Source organism: Hemicordylus capensis, chromosome 1 (assembly GCF_027244095.1).
Source record: "Hemicordylus capensis ecotype Gifberg chromosome 1, rHemCap1.1.pri, whole genome shotgun sequence".
Lineage (NCBI taxonomy): Eukaryota > Metazoa > Chordata > Lepidosauria > Squamata > Cordylidae > Hemicordylus > Hemicordylus capensis.
Window position 1 is genome coordinate 49,955,676 of NC_069657.1, and position 18,942 is coordinate 49,974,617.

The 18,942-nt window shown below is 42.7% G+C and overlaps 1 protein-coding gene across 3 annotated transcripts in view; it reads left to right on the top strand.

The window, feature by feature from the left end:
• The window catches only part of AREL1 (apoptosis resistant E3 ubiquitin protein ligase 1), a 32,317-nt gene that overhangs the window by 1,183 nt on the left and 12,192 nt on the right, over positions 1 to 18,942 (top strand). For 2 of the 3 annotated variants that reach the window (XM_053307355.1, XM_053307364.1), the window contains exons 2-10: positions 9,691 to 9,949; positions 11,285 to 11,344; positions 12,278 to 12,504; positions 13,111 to 13,348; positions 13,942 to 14,111; positions 14,203 to 14,383; positions 15,157 to 15,404; positions 17,327 to 17,404; positions 17,869 to 18,010. In XM_053307355.1, coding sequence (XP_053163330.1) covers positions 11,329 to 11,344; positions 12,278 to 12,504; positions 13,111 to 13,348; positions 13,942 to 14,111; positions 14,203 to 14,383; positions 15,157 to 15,404; positions 17,327 to 17,404; positions 17,869 to 18,010 — 1,300 coding nt within the window. In that variant the 5' untranslated portion in view covers positions 9,691 to 9,949; positions 11,285 to 11,328. The remainder of the gene's footprint in view (positions 1 to 9,690; positions 9,950 to 11,284; positions 11,345 to 12,277; positions 12,505 to 13,110; positions 13,349 to 13,941; positions 14,112 to 14,202; positions 14,384 to 15,156; positions 15,405 to 17,326; positions 17,405 to 17,868; positions 18,011 to 18,942) is intronic. The other variant, XM_053307374.1, reaches the window with a different exon arrangement.

An 18,942-nucleotide genomic window follows, 5' to 3' on the forward strand; every position in this document is an offset into this window, starting at 1 on the left:
TTAATAGGATGTTTGACTCATACCATGGACTATTTTTAATGAATTCGGCTCTAAATCCTGTGTCACACTGACCTTGTGTTTTGAATAGGTATCTAAGAGCAAATCATTTGTAAAACACTAGGAGGTAGGTTACATGACCCACTGGGCCATTTCCAACACCATGATGATTTCTAATCATTCTGAACTGTCAGTGTCTCCTGCTTCTTTCTTGTACAGCTCAGCAATTAGTTGCTTGCAAAAATCAAATAATAGACCTCCAGATGTGCTGTTTTTGCAAGATTCAGCCCCACTGGTAAATTGTTTTTAATATCTACAAGGTTGCTCCAGTGATACAGACTTGGAAATAGTCCCTTTCTTGGTCATCTGCGGCAAATAAGGATTGCCTGTAGGTGACTAGGCAGTGGAGCTTTATACATATGCCTTTTAGACCACCAATGAGTAATATGGGCATGGAGACTAATAGAAAAATGTTGTGTTAGTATCTGTTTTTAAGGCTGTTTTAATAATATATATCCTTCTCCTAAAATGACTACTGTGAAACCTGGTTAAAGAAATGTTTCCTCCTCACATCATCTTGTAGTTGGTTGACACTTGCAGTTGATGGTCTGATCTCATTTTGCAGTTCAGCAGAACCCTGGTTGTATCTTGTTAAGTCTCACATAAGAATGAGTACCTATACTTCACATGACTCTCCATGGCCTTTGAATATATTCAGCTTTCATTTAACCCTGTTGTAAACTAAGGATAACATGATGTGTATTTTAATAACTTCATTTCCTAATTTACCCAGGGGAAAGACCTTTTCCAAATCCTCTTATTTTTGCACATCAATACATTAGATTTAGATCTTGAGCTTGCTGCTGGCTCAGAGCTGTTTGTGCTAACCTGCTAGTTTTAGGACTGCTTCACACAAGACTAATGTCCTCTCATAGAAGGTTATCTCTGTGTGGAAAACTGCATAAATCCTGCATTGTGTTAACACATTTGATTTATGTACATATGCCAGATTCACCATGAACAACACAGTGGGAAACCACAGTTAACAATGGATTCCTATTATATCTGGTGGAAGAGGTAAAAAAAGTGTGCATGCATTCATCATGTGAGGAACTATATGTAGATTTTCTGCTACTTTGTACATGAAATGGTTTCTTACACAGAAGTCATCTTCAGTGTTCCTTCTAACAGGGATCCCCAGATATAGTTGACTACAACTTCCAAAATCCCCAGCTACAGTGGCTTTTGCTTGGGGATTATGAGAGTTATAGTCAACAACATCTGGGAATTCCTGTTAGAGGGAACACGGTCATCTTAACTGAAGCTTCCCTCGCTAATGTGATCACCACCAGTTATAGACAGGCAAAAACAAATATTTTTCTGCAAAAACTAGTCCTCTGGAAGTTATAAAAAGGTAGGGTGTTTTTTTTAAAATGGAGTATCGGAGATTCTTCCCAAGAGCTGTCCTTGTAAAAGAGCACTTGAGGATTTGGAAGAGCCTTAAGATTGAAATAATTATTGTTGAAAGAACATATGCTTTGGAAACCGTGGGTGTAGAAAGTGTAATGGCTGTTCAATCCATAACTATTTTTGGAGTCTTTAGCTTGATTATCATTGACTGCCAAATATTTATTCGGACCTATGAAGTGAATTTTGTGCCACATGAAAATTCAGCTGCTCTTTGTCTACTCCATTTGATTTGAAATAAAATGTAGGGAGAAAGATGAACTCACAGACGGTAGGAGCTGGGAAATGGTTTAGGAATTATTTAAAATCATTAAAAAATAATTCTTATCAACACTTAGCATTTTTAGCAATTTCTGATATTGGTAGTCTCAACAATAAAATAGCGGAATTGTTTGATTGAGGACTTGATGTGGCTGTGTGACCTTGAAACACAATACAAGGAATGAACCTTTGTGTTTTATACTGACAGAAGTCTAGATTAGTTCCCCTATTTGTTAATTAGCTGTTTTAAGTGATCTGATGGTCCAAATTGACTCTCCAGTTTTCATATTAATGGCATTGTGTCTTGGGAAATGGCAGAGTATGCAGAATTGCTTGTTTTTCTGTGTCCTAAATATGTTTGATGGTCTAGTTTATGTGGTGCAAAGAGGCAGGGTTTGTGTCAGCTCTTTTGCTCTCTTCTGTCTGTCTAGTCTGGCATCTTGCCTGTCATTTCACGTAGAGGAAATGAATCAGAGTTAAATTTCTAGCAGAGTGAGACTGACTTTCAAGCAAAGAGAATTCTGAAATAGCGCACCTAAACAGGCACTGAGTGCTGAGTTAACACAAATCCCCAGAGAACAGGCAAGAAGGAATTTACAGAAAGATCTGTGCAATTTGTTCAGTCACAGAGAATACTAATTGATGGGCAACTCAGAGGGCTTGTTTTGTCTCCTACAGTAGCTACTCTTCTCGCTTGGATGGAGAAATTTTGAGTCTGTATTGTAGTGTTAGGGAATTTCTTATGAAAGTTTTTTTTAAAAAAAAGCTTCTAAATTGTCTGGTAGTAGGGAATTTTGATGGAATTTGTTTATGTATTTGATTTCTGTACCACTCTTCCAAAAGTGGCTCAGGGCGGTTTACATTAAACTTGGAATGAACTTTCTTTTCATGAAAGCAAAAGGAGAACTTCAAAGTGACACTTCTGTTTCCTTGTGACTAAAGTAGAAATATTAATTATTAAATTGTCTAGCATTTTAAAAGTCATTGCTACACATGCAATATTAGTTTGAGGGACGCAAGTTGAGGCATTTCAACATGCATGCCAAGTTCCCAGCCTCCACCCCACCTCCCCAAATGGACAGATAAAACATGCATACTTGCTGAGGGTACCCAAGCAAATGTGGAGTAGAAGGGTGAAGGCCAGAACAAAAAATCTAGACAAATATGGAATAAACTGGCTTCTCTCCCTCCCCTCCTCGCACCGGCCAGAAATGGGGAAAATGCACATTGTTCACTTCTTGCACATTGTTCTTCCAAAGTGCTGCCTTAATAATTACATGATATGTAGATGTTTCATGTAAGACAATGAAAAAGATTAGATAATTCCAATTCCAATCCTGCACAACAGAGTTATATACAGCTCTCAAATCCCAAATCATTTCGGCTGTTGCCCCTCAAGATACACTTTCAGCTTTATAGAGGAAGAACATGCAAACCTGTTCCTAGGTGCCTTGGTTGCTTGTGAATTGTTGCCTGCCCTCCTCTTTGATCTGGAGAGTGGTGGATATATTGCCTTCCTAATTTGGCCCCTGCTCATCTTGGAAATATTTTTTCACCTCAAAGAACTGCAACACTGTGTTTCACCCTCTTACACTGGAGCAAGCAGTCTGTTGCCTGCTTGTGTGGAGAGGATTAAGTGGAAGTCAGAGGAGACAAGAGGCTTGTTGTGGCTAGCAAACCCTCAGGAGAAACCTGTTCAGATACCTTGGGTTATAGCAGTTGCAGGTTGACCTCTAGCACTGATAGAGCTGTAATTATTGTTGTGCGCAATTGGTTTATTTTTTTAAAGGAAACTCTTGTGTATGAACTAAGCTGTACTTAGTTCATTTTGTATCTTTAAAACAGTAAAATGTTTACATATGATACAAGCCTAAGTATTGTATATATTTCAATTCCAAATTTTTAATCTTTTTTGGGGGAAAGAAAAATCAAGAAAAAATCCTAACTGACATGATGCCTAGTAGTATGTTGGCTTAAGAAGGGCTGCAGAGCTGCAGGGAGCCTCTAGCATCCCTGCAGCAATGGCCTGTAGTGCAGCTGAGTGGGTGTGAAGGAGGAACATAGGAAGCTGCCTTCTGTTGAGTCAGACTACTGGTCCATCTAGCTCAGTATTGTCAACTGGTATCGGCTTTTCCAAGGTTGTAGGCAGGAGTCTCTCTCAGCCCTATCTTAGAGATGCCAGGGAGGAAACTTGGAACCTTCTGCATGCAAGCATGCCAGTGCTCTTCCCCATGCCCTGAGGGGAATATCTTACAGTATTCACACATGCAGTCTCCCGTTCAAATGTAAACCAGGGTGGATCCTGCTTAGCAAAAGGGACAAAGAGGTGGGAGAAGTGATTTTTCACTTCTCTCCCCTCCCTCCAAAAATCTTTTCCACTTGCATACATATGTTCCTAAGGGCTTTTGAAGGGAAGGGAAAGAAGCAAAAAATGTTGCCTGCTTGGCTGTACAAACAGACTGTGTCTGCACGGATACTAAAAGTTGTCTGTGGACCGTAAGCCAACATATTACCCCTGCTAACTTGGCAAAGAAGCACCTTTTAATGTGGTGATTCTCTTTATTTAGCAGGGGGAGAGTAACTGGCCCTGTCCACCCCCAGCACAGTACCTCCAGTGACTGTTGCTGGTGTCTATCTTATGTTTCTTTTTAGATTGTGAGCCTTTCGGGGACAGGGTTCCATCTTATTTGTTTGTGTTATCTTTGTGTAAACCACCCTGAGCCATTTTTGGAAGGGCGGTATAGAAATCGAATGAATGAATGAATGAATGAATGAATATTTCTGTGCATTATGGCTTCAAAATGTCTGGAAATTGTATGTAACTAGACTGTAGTCTGTACCGATGTGGGTTGGGGGGGGTGAGAGGGGGAGGAAATGATCTCTCCAGTACTTAGTTTCCAGTATCAACATGCATAGCATGCACATGCTAAGGGACAGTTGCATAGGAAAGGATATGGGTACATTAGACTGTGAGGGAATGGCCTTCCCTTACTCCTTCAAAGGCTGCCTAGCCCAGTGTTTCTCAACCTTTTTGGAGTCAAGGACCGCTAAATTCTTTGTGCAGAGTTTCAAGGACCACTACATTCTTCATGCGCAGTTTCCCAGAGGAGCAGTTAGTAAAGGGGTTTCAAGTTTAAGTTTTTCTATCTTAAGTAATTAATTAATTAACAGACTTCTATACTGTCTCAAACTTGCATCTCTGGGCAGTTTACAATTAAAATAATAAAAGCATTTAAATCATTAAATTTGGAATCTTTTGCAAACATGGAATATTTGGGGTTCTCAACCTTGGGTCCCCAGATGTTGGTGGACTTAAACTCCCATAACTCCCAATCCCAATGGCATTTGGCCATTATGGCTGGCGATTATGGGAGTTGAAGTCCACCAACATCTGGGGACCCAAGGTTGAGAACCCCTGAATCTAAAAGCCTGGGTGAACAAATATGTCTCCAGTATGTGTGGGGTGGGGGTGCTTGTGATTACTCAACGGAGAGGGGATGTTGGGCTATTAGAAAAATGCAAAAGCTACATGGGCCCAACAAAAACAACACACAAGCAAGCTTTTGAATTCCCCAAAACGCTTCATCAGGCTGGATGTCAAGCAAAGCAAAAAGGAAGTGAGGAGAGGAGAGCTGGGCAAGTTGTCAGTAGAGCCCGAAGTCTACAGTTTAACCCTCTCATGATGGAGGTGGAGTTTTAGCAGAGTTGTGTAGTCGCAGGGCCAGATCCAGACGACATTAGTCAGGACCACCCACTGAAATTAATTTAGTCATCTCTCATTTGTGTCAATGCTGCTTGGTCATGATCACCTGGCTTGATCTGGATCCTGCTCTTAGATGTGCACTTTGTGAGGAGGACCTAATGATACCCGCGCAGCTCCTCCAAAACTCCTTTAAAATGGTTACGTGGCAGGCGCTGGGAATGGGGTTTTTTTTAATGGTGAAAGAAAATGTGAAAAAGAGCGGTGGGGACCTGGCGTTTAAGGGAATGGGGCGATTCTGAGATGGCGGGGGCGCGGGGCATTGTAGTGGTGGATGCCTCATCTTCCTCACTGGGGAGACAAGGCACTGTTCAGGGTGGGAGAGGCAATGGTGCACCGGACCATGCTTGGAAGGTTGCCTGGGTCCAAGAGCTGCTGCTGCTGTGCTTGCACACTAGAGTATAGCAGGTGTTCCCCCATCCTCTCTCACAGCGTGTGCCTCTACGGCCCCTTCCCAACTCCCCTGCGTGCACCAATCATACAAGCCTGCGTTTGGGGCCATGCAGCTCATGTAGTCCGACATGCTGCCCGTGTGTCGCTGCGAGGCGAGCCAAGGCAGCCTTCCTCCCTCCCTCCACTGCTTAGCCCTCACCACGGCATGATCCCGGCCAGAGGTTGTCCCCCTGCCTGACGAGGTCATAAAGGGGACCACTGTCTTCTACCGGCGGTGCAGACCAGGGGGTTATAGGGGGCCGACGGACCACAGTGCCCCACCAATGCAAGAGGGAAACGGCTTTCCCTCTCAAGGTGCCTTGGCCACAACAGGCAGCTGGTTTTAAATCTGTTGGGATCGGACACGAACCACGCTGGGCATCAAATCCCCAGGATCACTTCATTCCAGTGCCATTCATCAAATGACCCTTTTGCATGAATGCACAAAATGGTATCTTGCCTCTTCCCCGCACCACGCTGCCTCCCTCCTCCACTTAGCCCTCCTCGGTACACTTGCTTGCTCCCCCTCCCCCGAGGAAGGTCCACCTGCACTCCCTTTCTGCAAAGCCCGAGCCAAGGCGGTCCTCTTCCCTCCCTCCGCTGCTTAGCCCTCACTACGGCATGATCCCGGCCAGAGGTTCCACCCCCTGGCAAGGTCACAAAGGGGACTGCCATCTTCCACCGGCAGTGCAGACCTGGGGGTTACAGGGGGCCAAGGGACTACAACACCCCACTGATGCAAGAGGGAAACAGCGTTCCCTCTCAAGGCGCCTCAGCTACAACAGGCAGCTGCGTTTCAATCAATCAACCTTTGGCTGCAAACAATGAGCATGCAAGAACCAGCAGCCCTTCAAGTGGTGCCCACTGCTATACCTTTTCCTCGATGCCCCCGCACCACATACAGTTTGAAGCTGTAAAGATAGAGAATAAGATAGCTGTAGAAAGAGCTCAGCAGCATGTGGAGGCAAGGCGGAAGCAGGGTCCCGCGCCTCCATGATACTCCTCCTCTTCCTCTTCCGTGCCATGTGCAAAATTGAGGAAGTGAGTGCCTTGATTGCAGTTGTTTGTGGGGGTGGGTGGGTGTTGACTCCCAGTCACAGATCGGCACTCAACCCTTTGCGGACCGGCAGTGGTCCAGGGACCGGTGGTTGAAAAACTGTGGCCTAGCCCACTCCAGCTGGTATTGGTGATGGTTTTCTATAACTAGAGATTGAGGCTGCCTTTGCATTGACTGTAGGGGGTGGCAACAAGCCACATACACCCTTCCCTGTTAATTCCAGGACCTAGACATATCTCCAGCCTGGAGGAGTTCCTAGCCCAGCAGGGTTTTTTTTGAAGTGACAGCTGCTTGATCTTTGGGCAAGTCTTTCTATAAAAGGGGAGTAGATACTCCACTTTGCACATTTAAGCATGTGCAGAGAGGAGTGTTTACCCTCTGTCTGTCTGTCCAACCTATGCTATCACTGTGATTTTTCACAGAGTTTAATTTACTGGCATAAAAGCAAGGTTTGGGGATTACCACCAAGCCTGTGTTAAATTGTTTTCTAAATGCAGATAACTTACCTGATTAAAAAAAAACAATGCAACTTCTGTTTAGCTGATCTCTCAGCAACAGACATCTGACCCAAATAAAATGATCCCTCTCTGGTATTTCCTGATCAGATAGGATAGGAAGGGAGTGCCCAGGCAGGTGGGATTTCCTTTGGTATGTATAGGAACCTTTTTCTGGAGATTTAAAGCACAACTTCTTTGGAGAAGCTGTCTTGCCAGTTTTCATCTGTGTTTGAAGAATTTGGAAGCCTGTAGTGAGTGGAATAATACAAGAGCTGCAGATCACCTGGTGGAGGTGGAGAACAATTGTTGTTCAGTATGGAAGATACTAAACTGTTCATTGCTTCATATTAGGTAATATGCGTTGACAGGCATCAATGGTGATATACTTCCCCTTTGTGTTTTGCTGCTTCTCCTTATTGGTGTTCTTGCAAGAAACATAGCATTTTAAAATGAAAGCTCTGGGGTATTTCTGAAGAGACAAAATTAGACTCCCCCCCCCCCCGCCACTACTGCAATAGTATGGCAGTATTTTATCGTGCATCATTTTGATCAGTACTAGAAGACTGAAGCCACACAATACTTTTGTCAAAACCTTTTTTTGGTCTATGAATGTATCTCAGTAGTAAAATAGCCTGGGAATGGCTAACGTTTGATTTTCAAACATGCTTGTGCTGGCAGTGGAACTTGTTTGGGCAGTGGGCCTCTCCTCACTTTTCATTACTTTGTGTGCTGCACAATTAGTGTGCAGCTGTTTCTAATTTCTTGCACAGAATCTAGAGATCTTGCCTTGAGGTAGTACATAATTGTCCACTGCCCCTATCCTTTACATGTGAAATTTGATATTTTGTTGACACTGAATATGGAGTTGTGGGTAAAGGCTGAAATGCAGTTGAGGCACACATTTACTGGACAAGCCCAACACTCAGTGTTGTTTCACCTGGGCCTTGTTTGTTACTGTGCTAATTCTGTTATATTCTTTTATTACTCTGCTGTAGTTTATTCAATCTGTATTTTATTAAGGGCTATTGACTCTGCTGCTGTGCCCCCTAAGCTTTGGCCCTGGTGCTGTCAGCCCCAACACTGCCAAGTTCCACTGCTTATCTGCTTGGCTCTTTATTTCCTAGGCTCTTCCTGAGCCCCAGGGTTGGAGATGTCACAGACCTGGGTGTCTATTAACTTAAATAAAAGCAATTCCCCACAAAAGAATCTTGTCCACATAGGAGAACTGCATGTACACCATATCATGTTATAAATTCACATTTGATTATTTCGCCATTTGTACAAGTGGCAGGAACCCATTTATGCAATAGTGGCAGGAAACTACAATTAGTACAAAATGCGGCAGCCAGGTTGGTCTCCGGGTCATTTCGAAGAGACCATATTACTCCTATTTTACAGGAGTTGCACTGGCTGCTGATAGGTTTCCGGGCAAAATACAAAGTGTTGGTTATAACCTATAAAGCCCTAAACAGCTTAGGCCCACGGTACTTAAGAGAGCGTCTTCTTCTGCATGATCCCCATCGTCCACTACGTTAATCAGGGGAGGCTCGTCTGTGGCTACCTTCATGTCGTTTGGTGGCCACCCAGGAGCGGGCCTTCTCTGTTGTCGCCCCAAGACTTTGGAACGCACTTCCCGTGGGAATAAGAGTCTCCCCATCTCTAGTGGCTTTTAAAAGGGGTCTAAAGACTTATCTTTTTACCCAAGCTTTTTAACTTTGAGCTCTTTAACTTTTTAACTTTTTAATTTTTTAAACTTTTTATTGTTATTATTTGTGTTAAATTGTTTTTAGTATTTGTTTGTTGTGAACCGCCCTGAGACCTTGGGTTAGGGCGGTATAAAAATGTGCTAAATAAATAATAAATAAATAAATAATAATTTGCAGATCCCCGCCATGTGTTTTGTCATGAGACAATCCCTGTGTATCGCTTTGACCTGAATGATGTATAGTTTTAAGACACAAAATTTGCATTTTTGTGGGCACATTATCCTGTATAAAGGGTACCTGTTTTGGAGCATAAATTCTAGCATATTTAATGAAGAATGAAATGAGACTGGACTCTGGTAATAGGACTGCTTTATGATGTTGTCTGAGTTTTCACTGATGTTATAGTTGGATTTGGGCTCATTCCATTTGAGAGGAAAGTTATGATGTTGCTCTAGATCTGCTTTCTTGTCCAGCTATTTGATCATTTGATAAAGGTAATGTCTTTTGTTTCAGGAAAATCTGCCAGCAAGTTTCTTGAAGACTGCATGGTGCAACGATGCACAGTTGCATTCCTTGTGGTGGGCAACTCGTTGCTGTCCTTGATTGCCCTGCTGTGAATCTGTATTTTGAGATCCAGGATTACTTTTCTCGATGATGATCTGGCACTTATCCTCTCCTGGTGCCACTTTCCTAGTTTCTGCATGCTGAACAAATAAGTGCTGAGGAATGGGAGCTCTTCTGTTGTCTTTCAGGGCATGGAGCTTGTTTAAAGGTGAGTTGTGGTTTTTTCCATTTGGTGGAAGCGTAACATACTTATGCAAGGTGTGAGTTATAGCTTGGTGGATCACTGCCAGTCAAAAAAGAAAAGGTTCGGTATAATGCCTTGATAACAAGGCCTTGACTTCCAGACTCTTTCACTGGCGTGAGATGCTGTGCTTTTAGGACCTTCAAAATCTGCCTGGCCTGCATCCACTTTGGTGTAGCAGAGCCTGAATTATGTTGGGTTTTGATTTGAGTGAGGAGGAAGATATAAGCACAGCTCATTCTCTTCTTGTGTGAGGGCCCACAATTTTGTAGTACGTTACTGCTGAAATCTGCTTTGCAAACCTTTATTTTGGGAAGCCAACCTGTGTGCATACTCCATTCAAACTGGGAAGATGCTGTTGATAGAATTAATGGCCCAAGATAGCAGCCTTGCCTTGCCTCACCTCTCCATCATGATCACACAGTGAATATTTAGCACTCCACTATGTGGTGTTCTGTTTCCATAGTGTCAAATGTCATAAATGGAAACTCGTCAATGTTCATTTTTTTATCATTGTTTCTGATTGAAATAGTCAAATAGTTGAATATTGGTGATATCCTATGTTAACTCAAAGTAACGTATAAATAATATCTTGGTACTTACAATGACTACCTTCTCTTTACTGTTACTCTTCTCCCCTGCCCCCTTCAAAGAACAGATAGATTAAGGGGGGAAATGTATGGAGAGTGGCTGACATTAGACCTGTGCAAGATCTGGCTTTAAAGTGCTGAAGCTGAATCATTTGCACCTCACCTCTGGTCCTGCACAGACACAGCACCCCCCTCCCCTTACCCCTCTGCACAGAATGGACTGTGCATAGTACTGAGAGAAGGCTCTTAAGGGGAGCAAAGCTGCAGAAAGCCATAATGACATCTGGAAGCTGCACTGGAAAGCATACATGAAACTCTGGGAAATACTGTCTTTCCCCATAGAGCTCTTTAGGGAGACTGATGGGAAGGACCACATTTCCCAAAGTTCTGTGTATACTTTCTGGCATGGCTTCCATGATGTCACTGAGGCTTCTTGCAGCTTTGCTCTCTTTATTGGCTGCCCTCTGTGTTTATCTTGGTATGGAAGTAGTGACCTCCGCGTGGAGCCAGGGTCCAGGTACAAATGATCTGGCCTCAACTCTTCGAAGTTGAATCTTTGCTCAGGGTTAGCTGACATAATTTATGTTGTGGATGAGATGTTTTGTTGGGATGTTTTCCTGTTAGTAGCTCTGGGTTTTCTTTGGCAAATAAAAGTGGCTAGTGGATATGCAGCAGGAGGTATACTTAACTTGGTTTGCCTTTTGCGTTCCAGATGCAGCTGTGATCCTCGGCTGTGTGTCTCATTGAAGAGACCTGATGTTTTACATTATTGGTAAGTGAAGACATCTGTTTGAAGAATCCAGAAAGAGCCTTCAAGTTCTGATTCTTTTTAACTTGCTCATCAATTTAAGAGACTGTTTTGTAAAAATTAACCTTATGCATGTCTTCTTCTGGGATGCTGTTACTTTTAAATGTAGCTCAGTTCCTTCCTTTAACACTTGTTATGGTTACAGAGGCTGCCTAAAACAATTTGATGCAGAAAAACTAAATTGTGACACGTGCGCACGCACACACCCCAACCCTGCATTGTGGTAAAAATATTGATATGATAAATAATTCATAACTAGCTGACCCTGCACAGTATTTGGGGTCGGGGTTTCCCGCCTGGGCTGGTCCTTCCCCCCCACTCCCCCCCCCTGCAGTTTCTGGCCGGCTTTAAAGCCAGCCCGTCCCCTCCTGGGCCGTCTCCTCTTCCTGACGGCCCAGCCGCCTCCTCACCTCGCCGCCACTGTGGCTGGGCCCGAAACCACCACCGCAGTGGGGCCTGCTGCCGTCTCGCCAGTGTGGCCGGGGTCACTGCCTCCCCATCATGTCAGGGCCCGCCGCTTCCCTCGTGCAGGTCCTTCCCAATTGGGCCCCAATTTCTCCTTCCTTGTTCCCGTCTTTTCTGGGAGCTCTCACAGCGTGTTGCGAGAGTTCTGTGCAAGAGTTCTGCCCCGAAGATACGCATCCCCATGGTGGGCAGCTAAGGGAAATAATTATATAGATTTGCCACCCTTCAGTAGTACCTTGGAATCTGCTGCCTCACAGTGCCTGATGATAGAGCTAGCTCTGTGTGGCAAAATTAATCTAAGATTTCCACATCAAGGTTAAAAGTGAATTCACATCCAGAACGGCTCTGTGCAGTCTGCAGTCCCAAAACCTTCATAACAATAGACTTTCAGTGTTGTTGTTCTTATAACTATGTATTTTCTCCTTGTGATAGGTGGGATCACAGTATCTGTGGTAGCTTTCTTTTTCACCATTAAGTTCCTATTTGAGCTTGCCGCACGTGTAGTCAGCTTCCTCCAGAATGAGGACCGGGAGCGCCGAGGGGAGCGAACCATTTATGACTACGTGCGAGGCAACTATCTGGATCCCCGCTCTTGCAAAGTCTTCTGGGATTGGAAGGACCCCTATGAGGTGGGCCACAGCATGGCCTTCCGAGTGCATGTAAGGGAATGTTCCTGTTTTTGTGGCATTATGGGGATTGGTTGTAGGTTTAATTTCAAGCAAATATAGGGTAAAATTCCCTTCAGAGCATATGGGATTATTCTAGGGCCTGCACTTACAGTTTTTTTTTGGTGTCGGTTTCATTATATGGGCTGAACATTTTCCCTACTGATGGATATTGTCATTACAAACTTGAGTGAAATCTGGGAGGTATCTCTTTGCCCTTGCTTTTGCAGTGAGATTTTTGTGGACTTCTGGGTTCAAGTTAGTTAAGTTTAGCAATCTCTTGGTAAGGATGTAGCTTTGTCCACTTTCCTTCTAGGCTTAGTTATTCTAAGTCTACTTTGCATACAGTTAACAGTTTGTAGATTACCATATTACCTACTGTTAAAGCATGTTAGGAGGAGGTAATTTAAAAAGTAGTGTAAACATTTCTGCCTATCAACTTACAAACCAAGAAATAATTGCAGTTCCAAATATCCTAATTATGGTACACTGAGATGTTGCTTTGTATTTGCTACATCCTTTTCATTATCACTGATGCAAGAACTTGCGTAATGCTTCTGTGGCTTACCACTCACCTAGACATCTTAATTCCCCATGCAGTTGTTTTATAAGAATGGCCAGCCCTTCCCTGCCCATCGCCCTGTGGGGCTGCGAGTTCACATCTGCCACATTGAGCTAGCAATGGATATTCCTGTGACCCAGGAAGTACTTCAGGAGCCCAGCTCCAATGTGGTGAAGGTGGCATTCACTGTGCGTAAGGCTGGGCGCTATGAGATCAGCATCAAACTTGGAGGCTTGAATGTGGCATATAGTCCATACTACAAAGTCTTTCAGCCAGGTAAGGCCTGGTTAGGTTAACAAGCTCAAGTATACATGGAAAAAACAAAGAAGATTATATGAGCGATTACTAATACTGTTGTTACTACTGCCACTTATTTGTTTAGTACTTTTATATTCTGTCCGTCTTCTATTATGGACCTGAAAGCAGGATACATAGGGTTCCCAGGCACTGACAGGTTTGCTTAGCTTCAGCAAGGTTGCTGTATTACATGTCCTCATGCCACACCTGGGATTTTGGTATCGGCATCTTGCCACTTGTTGCATTCCAGTGTCGTGGAATGGACTACTGTGATTGCCCAGCTATGGGAATAAGCCTGAATTTCTTATCACTACTTAACTGATGGTCAGACTAATAAAACTAACATTTTTTCAGGGTTGTGAGACTGTAACTCATGACATGTTCTGTTGCCACCATTCTGCATTTCTTTATGTAGCAGCTTTGATTTCTGCTTTGTTGTTGATTGATTGATTGCTAAGTTTAGAATCCATCCCATTTCCATGTCATTTTGTGTTCCTAATCTTTTTATCCTCTACCAATGCCCCTTGTAATATTGCATATGATTCCAAACTGTATTTTCTTTTTCATTCCAGGGATGGTGGTTCCCTCCAAAACCAAAATTGTTTGCCACTTCTCCACTCTGGTGTTGACTTGTGGGCAGCCACACACTTTGCAGATCATCCCCAGGGATGAGTATGATAATCCTACAAGTAACTCAGTATCGCTGGTAGATGAGCACAATTACAGCCTCTCCATCCACGAGGTAAGTGAGAGCGTATCTCTTTCTGTGTTGTCTTCTATAAAGCCAGAACACACTGATATATCCTCATGTATGTGTACTTCATATTTTCTAGCTTGGTCCCCAAGAAGAGGAGCCTTCTGATGTTTTGTTTGACAAGTCTGTGGTGTCCAATAGACAGACTTGTCAGGTTTTCCTGAGACTCACTCTACTTTGTAGGGGGTGTTTCCGTGCCTGCATTTCCTACCAAAACCAGCCTATTAGCAATGGGGAGTTTGACATCATTGTTCTTAGTGGTAAGTCAAAAACTACATTGCCTGAATCTTGTACAACAAGGCACTGTTGCTGTTGGGACAAAATATGCTTTACAGTATCTACCACTTATTCTACAACTGTATCATATCAAAACAATTGCCAATGAACTGACCTAAACACTAATATTTTTATTTAGGTATTTAATTTAATAAATTTGTATACCTCCTACTACTGAAGTCTCTAGGCGGTTTATAGCATAAAACAAACCAAGAAATTAATAGTTAAAACATAAAACAGATTAAAATATCCATCAAAACAGTGGATGTAATATAATGCATTATACAGTGCATAAAGCAACCATGAGAATTACAGGTTTCATGTCTTTGTCATGCGATGATTAGTCTTCTTTCAGCCATATTGAAAAATGCTATGAACATTGCTATTCAAAGTGGTATTGACTTCATGTCTTTGATAGTTTTTAATATTGTCTGGGAGGAATGCTATGCTGAGTTGAATAGGGGCAGTTGCTATCTCTCTGCTAAATCCAAAAGAGCTGACACTGGTCTCTGTTGAGTTAGCAGAGAAGCTAGCAGCCGGCCTTGTGATCCATTTCTCTGCAGCATGTGTTAGGTGTTAGTTCCCTCAGTCATGAAGAATTGTCCATACACTCCAGAGTTGCTTCTCTCTTTCAGCATATTTAGAAACATAGTCTCTTTAACAAGTTTTGGAAACTGAACTGCCACCAATTGTTTAAAATGTGTTTCCTGGAACTTTGTGCATATTAGCTACATTTGCCTTTTCTTGTATCTCGTAGAGAATGAGAAGAATATTGTAGAGCGAAATGTTTCTACCTCAGGGGTCAGTATTTACTTCGAGGCCTATCTTTACAATGCTAATAGCTATGCCAACACCCAATGGCATCTTCCACCCCTGCATTTGGGTTCTTCTCAGCGCCGACCTTCCACTGCTACTGAAGATGAGGATGAAGACTCTCCCTCTGACAGCCAGACCCCTGAGAAAGTGAAGAAACCAAAAAAGGTGTATTGCTATGTTTCACCCAAGGTAAGGATTGCTTATGTTTCCTTGTTTTTCTTCAGCCAACATCAAAACTATTTGTGCATGGTATCTATTGTTGCCATTATATGTGGCTGCTGTTATCAGTCAACTTCCAAATAACTGCACTGTGGCCATTGGCCATTATTACTGTTTTGAGGAGTCTTGTGCACTGTGCTGCAATACAGCAGAGATACCTCAGGGGTGGGGCACGGAGATTGGAGATCAGACTGTTCAGGCATTCCTTGACTCATCATTGTGTCAATCAGAATACTGAATTATGGCTGAGCTTGGTATTTATGGATTAGACTAGGGATTTTCAACCTTGTTTTGACAAAGTGTACCTCTTGTATCTAAAAGCTCCAGCACAGGTATCCTGTATAAGCAGCCGAGAATTGTGACTCCAGAAGAAAATCTTTCCAAATTTGGTGGGAAATAAAATATAAGCTAAGTGAATCTGACTTGGAATCGGGCAAAACAAATGAACAAATCCCTAACTCTACCATGTGGCTTCCATACTCCTCCTGTCCTCTGACCTGGCCCTTTCTCTCCCTGCTCCTTTCCAGATGACTGGCTAGGTGCTCAGGCTGAGTCCACCTCTCCTGCAGCCTGACTCACAGGCTCAGCAGCAAGGACAATTCAGATGGTGAGCATCAGCCAGCATTTCCCTTGCTTCTGAGCTTGTCAGGATGAAGTCATGTGGAGAAGAGGAGTGAGGGATGCTGCCTGAAACTTCTTCGCCTTCCCTCCTTTTAAAAATTTTTAATGGTTTTATGCTGCCCCATATACAGATGGATGGTTTACAAATTTAAAAACAAAATCAATGATTAAAACTCAACTCCTTGAGAGGGAACGGATTGTATAGTATGCAAGGGAGGCGTTGGGACTCGTTTGTACCCCTACAAGGCTTCAAAGCATCCCCAGGGGTTCAAGAATCCCTGGATTAGACAATGCTACAATGTTGGTCTAAAGCAATGAGAGACAAATAAGTTAAGTGATGGCTTCTCCTGGACTGCAGCTTACACTGTTTACACACCTGCAGTAGTATTTGTGGAGGAATGCAGAAAACTACTGGCTGACATAGACTGTTACTCATGAGTAGTCCAATTGAAATTAACTCTCTCATTAATTTCAGTGGAACTATTAATGTGTGATTTAGCTTGGATGTTGGACACTATGAATAGATAATTAAGGTTTTGATTCCTGCAGAAGTTGTAAATTGTGAGAAATTGGTTTAGTTGTGTCACATCTGTTTTTTAAAAAATTGGATTAAAATATGGAATGTTGCTGAGATGCCAGTGTTTATAAGATCAGTAAAGAGTAGTCAGAACACAGAAAAGTTTGCCAAGACCTGGAACCCTTCTATTGAATTTTGGAAGCATAAGTACAATATCAACATGTGTATACATTATTTACCAAATTGGGGGAAACCCTGGTTTTTTCTAACTTCTGTGGGAAGCTGTTGTGAAGACCTGCACATGCTGAATTTAAACTCTCTTGTTGTACAAAATAAGATCTATATTTAAAATAGAGGTTTCATGCAGCTCAAAAGCTCACTGACAATCTATTCATCAAACCTTAACAATATTAAATGGTAACCAATATAATTTCAGATCATAGAAGACAAGGTTTCATTGAGATCTCTTAGGTTTGTCATTGTAGTGCTGTCACTACATGTTTTGGGTTTTTACCTCTAGCTAACTACTACAGAGAAGGCAGCAGTGCATACTATCTTTTGCAAGTTTTTGTCTTCCTTTCTGTTGTATTGAATACTGTGCCTGGGATGATATAGTCCAGACTTGCAAGGTTACTCTCTGTTGTTGGAAAAAACTTCTCCACTGGGAAAAGCTTTCCCTTTGTCGGCTTTGTTCAGAACAGTGCATTCTTGAAAACATGACTGTTCATAGCTTCTATTTTCTTTGACTTCAAAGCAATTTTCGGTGAAGGAGTTCTACTTGAAGATCATTCCTTGGCGCCTCTTTACCTTCAGAGTATGTCCTGGCACCAAGGTGAGTTGTTAAAATATTCAGGTGGTGGATTTTATTTAGCTTTTTCATTTTGTTTTTTTGTGGAGGATGCTTATGGGGATCTTCCCACTTATTAAATGAAATCAGCAGTTTATTCCAAGCTTCTGTGCAGTTGGCATTTTAGAACATGCTTGTGAACCTGCTATGATTTTAACCTCCATTACATCCTGCTCCAGATCATAACTTTCAGCTTCTGCCTCCTTGTAATTCCCTCTCTCTCTCCTCTGATGAAACATGTACTGAACTTCATTTTGCATGAAGTGGAATTGGTAAAAGCAACACCTCAGCTGGGTGCTTGACAGCAGCTCTTCTGCTAATTGGCTCTGTGTGGGTGGAGGGCCAAAGGGATCTGCACATTGGGTGATCTTGCAGCATCTGCTCCATGTGCTGTGCTTTCTGGTGAATGATGGTTTTCCCTCCCCTTTCCTGCATCTCTTTGCTGCTAGTTTTCTTACCATGGGCCTGACCCTGTGCACAAGCTGTTGACATTGGTGGTGGATGATGGGATCCAGCCTCCCGTGGAGCTCAGTTGCAAGGAGAGGAACATCTTGGCAGCCACTTTCATTCGCTCCCTGCATAAAAATATAGGTAAAAAGAGCCAGGGGAATAAGATGTGATGCCACGGTGTAAAATGTATCCCAGCTGGTGAAAAATCAGACACAGGACTGCTGGCTGTGCTTGGGTGGTGTAGTCTGCAAAGCGTTCTCATAAAGGACTGCTTCTTTTCTGGGTTCTAACTGAAGGCTGGGATCAAAATGTGGAGAACTTCAGCTTAACTTAGAACTGTGTAACTGATTGTAGAGCAATGGTGAGCCTTCATACCCGCTGCTTCTGATAAGAGGTCTGGCCAATTGGACTCTTCCTGACATCTCTTTGGAGGGGTTTGCACAGTTGCAACAAATCTTTATGTTGGAGAGGTTATTTTTTCTCCCCCGCCCATCCTTAAAAATAAACAAAAACCTGTTATGTGGTCATAGGATGGGGTAGGTGAATCGAAGTTTTGAACACTGGGCCCATTTGTATATGAGACAGCCAGTATATGCATAAGAGTACAAATGTGGGGAAGCTGGAGAGTAATGGGCAAGGAAATATTTGTAGATGGGACTTCTCTCTACATGAAATGTTTATACTTTAAAATTATGGCCCTCTTTTGTTTCCTCAAGTCTTTTATACTTCTATTGTGAACCCTTGGGATAAAGAGATATGTCATTTTTGGTGAAATTACTGTGACCTGTTGTGCTATAGGGTTAGCTAGAAGTCTTAACATTAGACACATAACAGGTGTGTCTTCATGGGAGACCGACCCTGTTGTCTTCCTCAAAAAGTTATTGAGGGTACAATCTTGAAGTATGAGGCTTCATTTATTTTTCTTTTAAAAAATATATCTTGTGCCTTGCTTGCAAAAGCAAGCCAAGGTAGCTTACAAAAATAAGAAGAAAGCAGAATAATCTTAACAACCTGAGACTTTCTGATTTAAACAGAAACATTATTTCTCTATGTAAACCGCCCTGAGCCATTTT